At 61.1% G+C, this 8680-nt stretch overlaps 3 protein-coding genes across 4 annotated transcripts in view; 2 read left to right on the forward strand and 1 right to left on the reverse strand.

Moving 5' to 3' along the window:
* Positions 1-190: 190 nt before the first annotated feature.
* Positions 191-7635, forward strand: SENP3 (SUMO specific peptidase 3). The gene is made up of 11 exons (XM_029929136.1): positions 191-413; positions 1242-1967; positions 2948-3187; positions 3275-3386; positions 3727-3874; positions 4003-4050; positions 4440-4517; positions 6071-6208; positions 6392-6475; positions 6579-6629; positions 7092-7635. Exons 2-11 carry the CDS (start codon positions 1253-1255, stop codon positions 7200-7202), a joined length of 1725 nt encoding a protein of 574 aa, XP_029784996.1. The 5' UTR covers positions 191-413; positions 1242-1252; the 3' UTR covers positions 7203-7635.
* LOC115282908 (basic proline-rich protein-like) overlaps positions 6288-8680 on the reverse strand; it is a 2898-nt gene continuing 505 nt past the window's right edge. The window contains exons 1-3 of one of the 2 annotated variants that reach the window (XR_003904797.1): positions 8541-8674; positions 7944-8006; positions 6288-6574 (exon numbers count right to left, since the gene is read on the reverse strand). Coding sequence is in view for 1 of the 2 variants with exons in the window: in XM_029929142.1 (XP_029785002.1) it covers positions 6536-6574; positions 8541-8680 (179 nt within the window). In the remaining variant the exon portion in view is untranslated. Of the gene's footprint in view, positions 6575-7943; positions 8007-8540 lie in introns of both variants that reach the window. The other variant, XM_029929142.1, reaches the window with a different exon arrangement.
* Positions 8441-8680, forward strand: part of EIF4A1 (eukaryotic translation initiation factor 4A1) — a 5347-nt gene continuing 5107 nt past the window's right edge. Inside the window, exon 1 of the mRNA XM_029929137.1 lies at positions 8441-8503. Coding sequence (XP_029784997.1) covers positions 8481-8503 — 23 coding nt within the window. The 5' untranslated portion in view covers positions 8441-8480. The remainder of the gene's footprint in view (positions 8504-8680) is intronic.

Here is an 8680-nt window from a genome sequence, read left to right on the forward strand (position 1 = left end):
CCGGGCGCGGGGCTCGGGGGCGGACGGTCCCGTGGCGTCTACGCTCGGGGGTGGGCGGGGCTAGGCGCGTGCTGGCCGCGCCGGCGCTGTTCGCCGGGTGTGACGTACTAATCGTGCGCCGCCAGCGCCGGTGGGCCTGGGGCTCGCGGGAGGGGAAGGAGGAGAAGGAGGAGGAGGAGGGGGAGGGGGAGGTGGTGGAGGTGGAGGCTGGAGCAGAGCAAGCGGCGGCCGCGGCGGGGCGGCTCGGCGGCGCGGCGCGCGGCCCAGAAGCGTTGGAATTCTGACTTGAGAGGGCTGCGTCTGAAGACAGCAGGAGTGGCGGGGCCGCCGCCGTCGCCGCAGAGATGAGCCGGGAAGCCTGAGGCCGGAGACGCCCGCCCTCGGGCCCCGTCCACCCGGCTTCCCCGCTCCCGGTGAGGACGCCCCCTACCCTTCCCTCAGCCCTGCCGCGGCCTCTCCCATTCCTGGATCTCATTCCCACCTAACCGGGGCCCAGGAGGCCCTCGAAGGGGCTTCTTCAGGCCCTCGGGCGCCGAACTGTCCAGGATCAAACCGGTGTGGGACGCATTCTGGCCCCCGGGAGCGGAACAGGAGAGGGGGCTGGGCCAACCTGGCTCACGCGCGGCTCAGTTCTGTCCCAGCGGCTCGATCCGGCTTCCTGAGCACCGATTGGGTTCTCTTTCAGTTTCCTTTTAACATTCTTCCGTTTTCATCAGATGTTACTACCTGAACCATAGCCCTAGGATCCCCAATCCCTCCTGAGATCTCCCGAGACGACCTGGGCATGCCCGCACCCTCCCCACCCCACCCCATTCATTCCAAGGCGGTAGAGAACTCTCTTCCCACTCTAAACCGCGGTTTCCCTGTGGAAGTTGTGTTCTCAGATGTCTCTGTATCATGTCAGGATTCTCCTGCTGAGCCATTTCCCTTATGAGGTTCTCAATTAGGATACTCCTGGTGGCATTGAATACTGAAAATGTTGGCTTTAACCTGGGGATCTGAGAAATAAGGTCTCTGAGGCCTGCTGCTTAGCCGTTGTCCCTTGCTCCTCCCTGGTCGGGGGAGTGATGATGGCGTGGACCGTGTTAACTGAAAAGCTCGGGAATTGGGAGGAGTTTTGCGGTTTTTCGTCTTTTCTTAGATTACTTGTATCTAATTCCAGAGGAGGCATGCTGGCGAAGGGAGGCAGGATCTGGGGTACAGGATGTTTGCATTCTGACACTCTAACCGTTGTTTTACAGGCTGCTGGAAGATGAAAGAGACTATACAAGGGACTGGGTCTTGGGGGCCTGAGCCTCCTGGACCTGGCATAGCCCCGGCTTACTCAAGTCCCAGGCGGGAGCGGCTTCGTTGGCCCCCACCCCCCAAACCGAGACTTAAATCAGGTGGAGGGTTTGGGCCAGATCCTGGGTCAGGGACCACAGTGCCAGCCAGACGCCTTCCTGTCCCTCGGCCCTCCTTCGATGCCTCAGCTAGTGAAGAAGAGGAGGAGGAAGAGGAGGAGGAGGATGAAGATGAGGAAGAGGAAGTGGCAGCTTGGAGGCTGCCCCCCAGATGGGGTCAGCTGGGAGCCTCCCAGCGGCCTCGCCCTCCCCGCCCTGCTCATCGGAAAACCTGCTCACAGCGCCGCCGCAGAGCCATGAGAGCCTTCCAGATGTTGCTCTACTCAAAAAGCACCTCGTTGACATTCCACTGGAAGCTTTGGGGGCGCCACCGGGGCCGGCGGCGGAGCCTCGCACACCCCAAGAACCATCTGTCACCCCAGGAAGGGGGTGCGACACCGCAGGTGCCATCCCCCTGCTGTCGTTTTGACTCCCCTCGGGGGCCGCCTCCACCCCGGCTCGGTCTGCTAGGTGCTCTCATGGCTGAGGATGGGGTGAGAGCGTCTCCACCAATGTCCTCTGGGCCCCCGGGGGAGGAAGACGGATTAAGGTGGACTCCAAAGTCTCCCCTGGACCCTGACTCCGGTAAGGTGGGGGTGGGGTGCGGGAAGGGTGGGGGGAGGGCTCATGTCCTGGCGGCCGGGGAGCTGCAGTGAGAACCGGGCCTCAGGAAGGCGGGACAGCAGAGTGAGGCGGGCTAGCTGTGATATGTCTTAAGCCCCACTCTGCGGGGGAACTAAGTCTGGGGAGGTCGTCCAGGCTGGGTTACAGGGTCCTCGAGCCGAGCAGGTGTCCTTGTGCGGGTGAGAACAGGAGATGCGGTTTAGGAAAGTTAGACAGTTTCACTGTCCGTGAAACTTCGTTTGGCCTTTCAGAATAAGGGGGCCCTTGCGGGGGTGTCTGCAAAGGGTGCGTGCTCCCAGTGCTGGGGGAGCATTTCTCGGAGAGGTGCTCACCCGTGTAGTCGTGTGTGACGTTCCCACTCAGCACCTTTCCTCCGAGGACACTCTCACACGGTTTCGGGCTGTTTCTTTGGTTTATTTTTTTAAGTTTACTTATTTATTTTGATGAGAGAGAAGGAACCCGAACCATCGGGGGAGGGGCAAAGAGAGGGGAAACACAAAATCGGAAGTGGTCTCCAGGCTGTCAGGACAGAACCTGATGTGGGGCTCGACCTCACAACTGTGAGATCGTGACCTGAGCTGGTCAGACGCTAACCACCTGAGCCGCCCTGGTGCCCCCGGGCCGTGTTTTTATTAGTCACTGGTGCACACTGTGCTCAGTGCTAGGCAGATCGTGGTGATAACGATCTGACCTGTTCTCCGAATCTCCGCCTCTTCCTGCTTCTCTCCTGTGAGTCCCACTTCTGTCCTGTCCTCTGTAACCTACAGACACGTTTCTCTCTGGCTTTACGGTTCCCGTTCCTTAGAGTTTATGTTGGTAGATTCCAGTTCATTTTATCCGAGGACGAGTGGTCTTATAAATCGTGGGTATCGTTTCACCTTCCCGTTGTTCCTTAATCTGAAACGATGTCTCATCCACATCCTGTTTCCCCCACGCTCTAGGCCTCCTCTCCTGTACTCTTCCCAATGGCTTTGGGGGACCACCCGGGTCGGAAGGGGAGCGAGGTCTGGCACCCCCCGACGCCAGCATCCTTATCAGCAACGTGTGCAGCATCGGGGACCATGTGGCCCAGGAGCTTTTTCAGGGTTCCGACCTGGGCCCTGCAGAAGGGACGGAACGGCCTGGGGAAAAGGCCGGCCAGCACAGCCCGCTGCGAGAGGAGCATGTGACCTGCGTGCAGAGTAAGGGAGCCCCGCCTTTTGGTTGTCTTGCAGCCAGCGCCCGAGCTGGGGCTGGAGGCCTCACCCTGCTCCTCTCTCTGGGCGCAGGCATCTTGGATGAATTCCTTCAGACGTACGGCAGCCTCATCCCGCTCAGCACAGACGAGGTGGTGGAGAAGCTGGAGGACATCTTCCAGCAGGAGTTCCACACGCCGTCCAGGTGCGGCCAGACCCCCAGGGGTCGGGACGGAACCTGCCACCGTGCCTTTTCTCCCGGAGGGATAGACTTGCGGGCGGAGGAGGGAGCTGAAACTGAGGGGGAGGATTCTGCGGGTGAGGCACGAAGCCCCTGTGAACTGATGGGAGGTGGTCCTTACCCGGGACCCTGAAATATGCTCCGTGCTCATGTGCCTCAGTCGGGAGAGCGGCCCCTTACAGGCCCTGGGAAGGATGCATGAGCCCTGACGAGGGCTGGTTGAGACAGTCTTATTCTGGGCAGTAGAGGGTCCTCTGTGTGCCCTAGCCCCCTCGCCCCTGTGTGACCCCCTTGGCCTGCTCAGGAAGGGCCTGGTGCTGCAGCTGATCCAGTCATACCAGCGGATGCCGGGCAACGCCATGGTGAGGGGCTTCCGAGTGGCCTACAAGCGGCACGTGCTGACGATGGACGACCTGGGGACGCTGTACGGTCAGAACTGGCTCAACGACCAGGTGAGGAGGCATGGGGAGCGGGCCCCGAAGGGGATCTGGGGAGCAGGGTGTCTGGGGCCCTCTGCTTGGGGGAGCCCTGTGCCCATGCTGCACCCCCCATGGCAAGTTGCCCCCCATCTTCTCCCCAGGTGATGAACATGTACGGAGACCTGGTCATGGACACAGTCCCTGAAAAGGTAGGCCTGTCCGGACGTCACCCCCAGGAGAGCTGCCGCGCCCGCGAGCAGCTGTGCCCGCCCCTCAGATCTTCCGATTGTACATGAGGGCGGCCTGTGTTTTGGGGGAGAGGTGGCAGGAGGCAGTTGGTTAAATTCACACTTGTGACCTTGGGCCTGAGCTTCTCTGTTCCGTTCCCCACAGTTGGCAGTGGGTTTCCCTGTGGCTGGCCCGCAGGTGGGTGGGCAGCGGGGAGAGAACTGGGTTTTTGCCCCCAGTGATCTGGAGCGGAGGCTGTCGAGACTGGCCCTTGGAGCCATCGTGACCCGGAGCGGACGGGCAGAGGGGACGTGGCGGGAGGGCCTGAGCCCCGGTAACTCCTTCCGGCTCTTTTGTGTTGTCGGCACAGGTGCACTTCTTCAACAGTTTCTTCTACGATAAACTCCGCACCAAGGGTTACGACGGGGTGAAAAGGTGGACCAAAAACGTGAGTTGTCCGTTCACATCTGCTCGGGGAACACCCTGCGTGTCCAGGGTCAGAGTTTTGCGTTCTAGGGGCCCCTTCCCCAAGCACACGCTGTCTCCCAAAGACTGTGGGTCTTCTGTGCGTTAGGTCCTGTCATGGGCGCTAAGGGATCAGGGTTACGTAAGGGAAACTTCCCGCCTTCATGAGCACGGATGAGTACATGGCTTTTCAGCGCGCTGGGTGCTGTCCTAGCGTGGAATGTGGCCCTGGAAGGCCTCTCTTCGCTGAGCTTGATGCGGGCCAACCACGTGCGGGTCTGGGGTACGGGCGGTTTAGGCAAAGGGGGCAGCAGGTACGCGGGACACAAGGGGAGAGTAGTTGGGGCACAGAAGGCCCGCAGCAGAGTGTCGTGTGGTCGGGGCAGAGTGAGCAGAGGGAAGAGGATCAGAAGTCTGGCCAGAGAGGCGGCTGTGGGCGGCGTGGAGGATGGGGCGAGGCGGCCTTCCCGGGCGCGCCGCGAAGCCACCTCCAAGTTTTAGCAGGCTGGGAAGCGCCTGTTTGACGTAGACCTGGGGGGGGGGGGGCGGCTGGAAGCAGACGGCCGAGGAGAGCAGAGGCCGGCAGACGCTCGGCCAGGGCGCCGGGGGAGGAGGAGCAGGAGCTCCCTCTGGGATGGGTTTTGCTGGTAGATCCCATAATCCTTTCTGACAGGTTGGGTGTGGGGACGAAGGAAAGCTCGGAATCGGGGTGATGCCTGCGTTTGTAGCGGACCTTACTGGGGCAAACGATGGGGAGGGAGCAGCTTTGGTGCTGGGGGGATAGTTCTTATCCCCGCTCTGAGTCCCCTGCCCTGCACTTCAGAGGCCCGGGCGTGTCTCCAGTGAGGTGGGGCCGTGGGCTCCAGCGTTTCTTAGTCTCTGGCCCCCGGTGCAGGAGCTCCCGCTGACCTGGCAGGCGTGCGGCTCCCGGCAGAGGTGGGCTGATGCACAGTGAGAGAATTTGGCCTTCTGCATACTTGCCTTTGAATCTCACCTCTGTCCCTTCTGTGACCTTCAGCAAGCGGCCTTACTCTCCTAAGCTGTGGTTTCGTCCCTGAAGGTTGAAGGAGAGAGCTTTCTCGTTGGATGGTTGTGCGAACTGACTGACTCCTTACCAGGCAGCCAGCATCGTCCTCCGTGTGACTTAATTCTCAAAACAGGAGGTCGAGGCTCTTATTTCCAGCCCCTTGCAGTTAAGGGAGCCGAGGCGTATAGAGAGTGGCTTGCCCGGCTCACAGGCCAGTAAAGCGAGGAGCTGGATTTAACCCCCAGCGGTCTGGGCCCAGACTGCTGAGCCCGGCTGCTTAGCTTCTGAGCACTCGGACCCTGAATGTGTGCAAAGCCCCTGGGCCATCCCGGGCTCTCAGGAGTGTGTGCTCCAACACTGCCCCTCTGACCTGCCTTCCGGTGGAGGGCTGGGCCTTGTGCCCTCCCACGTGGCTCCCTGCCTGCCCCTCCACCCCTCTAGTGACCCCTCATGATGGCACGCAGGACTCCCGTGCCCTCTGACCAGATCCCTGGCACCGCCCCCCTCAGGTGGACATCTTCAACAAGGAGCTGCTGCTGATCCCCATCCACCTGGAGGTGCACTGGTCCCTCATCTCCGTGGATGTGAGGCGACGCACCATCACCTACTTTGACTCGCAGCGCACCCTGAACCGCCGCTGCCCTAAGGTCTGGCGGGGAAGGAGGGAGGCAGGAAGTCTGTGGGGAGGAAGTCCGGTGGCGCGGTACTCTGGGTGGAAGGGGGGCTTGGGGGTCTGAGGAGCAACGTGGGCTTGGTGCCTGGGAACGCCGTGCCCTGGGCTCACGCTGGAGACACGGGGCGTCACCTCCTCCTCCTCCCCGTCCGCACAGCATATTGCCAAGTATCTACAGGCAGAGGCCGTGAAGAAAGATCGGCTGGATTTCCACCAGGGCTGGAAAGGTTACTTCAAAATGGTAAGTTTCTGGAGGGTGAGCTACCGGATAGTGATGGATGGAAGGCCGGAGGCCGCAGCCCTAGGAGTCTCCGGGTTGAAGGGCCCACCTTCTTCTTCCCTAGAATGTGGCCAGGCAGAATAATGACAGTGACTGCGGTGCCTTTGTGTTACAGGTAAGCAGATGGCAGTTGGGGTAAAGGGCTGGGTGGCAGGAGGAGGGAGGCTGTTCTGCACCCTCACCCCCCACCCCCAGTTTGGCTCACAGCCCCTTGTGGAGCAGGGAGTAGTAACCTTCCGTGTTAGAATGCGGAAGCGCGGATTGCGCTGGACCTCTCCTGGCTTCCCCATCCCACATCGGGACCCGGTCTCTTGGTCCTTGGTCTCTGGCCCCTGGTGGGAGTTGCCTCCCAACCGCCAACGCAGAGTATTTTCTCTTAACACTGCGTATTTCGGGAACCAAGAGCAATGACTTTAGAGTCCGACTTTGAGCCCCAGGCTGTGGGGCCATGGCTCCCTTTCTTTATGAAATGCGGATGCTCTCTGAAAGTTCCAGGGAGGTGGATCTCGGGCACCTGAAGGGTGGAGCCCAGGGCCTGATCGGGGGGATGCTCACGGCCTGCCTTGTTAACACCCAGTACTGCAAGCACCTGGCCTTAGCCCAGCCCTTCAGCTTCACCCAGCAGGACATGCCCAAACTTCGTCGGCAGATCTACAAGGAGCTGTGTCACTGCAAACTCACTGTGTGAGCCTCGGACCCCAGGCCGCCAGCCCATTCGTGAACGGGCGTGGGGCCATGGGGGAACCCTTCCTTCCCAAGAAACTCCCATTCCTTCCCTCTCTTGCCTCTCCACACTCAGTTCCCTTTGGTTTTTCATATTTAAATGTTTTAATTGATTTCTGTATTTTTTTGTTTTCTTTTGAGAGAATACCTGTTGATTTTTGGTGTTCAGGGGGGGCATGGAAAAGCCTCTTTTTCCCTCTGCAGTGGGGGCGCGTGGGCTTGCGGCCTGGGTGGGGCAGTCACCCCCCCCCTTCTGTGTGCAGGGGCAGGAAAATCTGTACTGGGGGTGGTGGGCGGGCAAAGGGATTCCTGCCTGCCAGATCTTTAAACTTTTTTTTATATATATATATAAATGCCACGGTCCTGCTCTGGTCAATAAAGGATCCTTTGGAGATACACAGCGGTGGTCTTCCTTAAGAAGCCTCAACCTAGAGGATATGCTCGCTCTCCGGCTTTGATTCAGCAGTCCCTGTTAGCTCCCCTTTCGTGGGTATGGAGATCGCAGCCTTCACCCCTGGCTCGTTGGCCAGCACCCTGTCTTTATGGTCCCTAAGGCGTTCCCCAGCGAGGCCTGTAAGGGAGCTTGAGACGTGCTGGCGCTGGGGAACAGGACACTTAAGGGAGCCGGCCAAGAGCGACCCCAAATGCTGGGGACGCCATCCCTGCCCCTCCCTGTGGCCTGGGGGACCCTGTCGCTGGGGCGTACCGGCTGATCCAGGTATCCCCGGTGCCCTCGGGACTGGGTGGGGCGGTGTCCGATCTACCTTTGCTGCAGGAGAGAACGAAATAGAATGTGGGTCCAGGGCAGACCCAGGCCAGAGGCGAAGGGAAGCGGCGGTCTCTGGAGCCCGGAAGTCCCTGGAGGCTGAAACCTCGCCCCTCTCGTGTGATAGGGCCCGCTGGGCCACGTGACCAAGGCGCTCTCGCCTCCGCACGTGTAGGGGCGCTGGGCCCCAAGATGGCTGCCAGGCCTCGAGGCCCGACTCCCCTATGTCACTTCCGCACCGGCGAGAAAGGCGGGCCCTACAGCCAATGGGGTCGCGGGGCGGGCCTTCCCCTTGACAGGCGCTCAGGCTATCCAATGGAAGCCTCGTGCCGGAGAGCCTGCGAACTGACGTCACGGCGAGTCGCTGAGCGTCGGCAGGCGTGGCCGAGGCGGCCAAGCCAATGCGATGGCTGGGGCGGGGTCGGGCGCTCTATAAGTTGTCGATAGGCGGGCACTCCGCCCTAGTTTCTAAGGATCATGTCTGCGAGTCAGGATTCCCGGTAAGAAACCCTTTTCCAAGAGGTCGAGGCTACTCACCAAGCCGCTCCCTCCCGAGGGCCCCGCGGGGGAGCCGAGGCTCACCGTCCCAGGCCCCCACCTCCCGGGGTTGCGGGGCAGCCACGCCGGGGAGGCCCGGTCCTGGGGAGCGAGCGGGTGCGGCCCGCCGGGAGGCCGGC

Source organism: Suricata suricatta, chromosome 17 (assembly GCF_006229205.1).
Source record: "Suricata suricatta isolate VVHF042 chromosome 17, meerkat_22Aug2017_6uvM2_HiC, whole genome shotgun sequence".
NCBI lineage: Eukaryota > Metazoa > Chordata > Mammalia > Carnivora > Herpestidae > Suricata > Suricata suricatta.

Coding starts and splice junctions, on each gene's coding strand:
- SENP3 (XM_029929136.1), top strand. CDS start 1,253: ATGAAAGAGACTATACAAGGGACTGGGTCTTGGGGGCCTGAGCCTCCT. Junction 3,875..4,002: donor AGAACTGGCTCAACGACCAG/GTGAGGAGGCAT, acceptor TCTTCTCCCCAG/GTGATGAACATGTACGGAGA. Junction 6,209..6,391: donor TGAACCGCCGCTGCCCTAAG/GTCTGGCGGGGA, acceptor CCGTCCGCACAG/CATATTGCCAAGTATCTACA.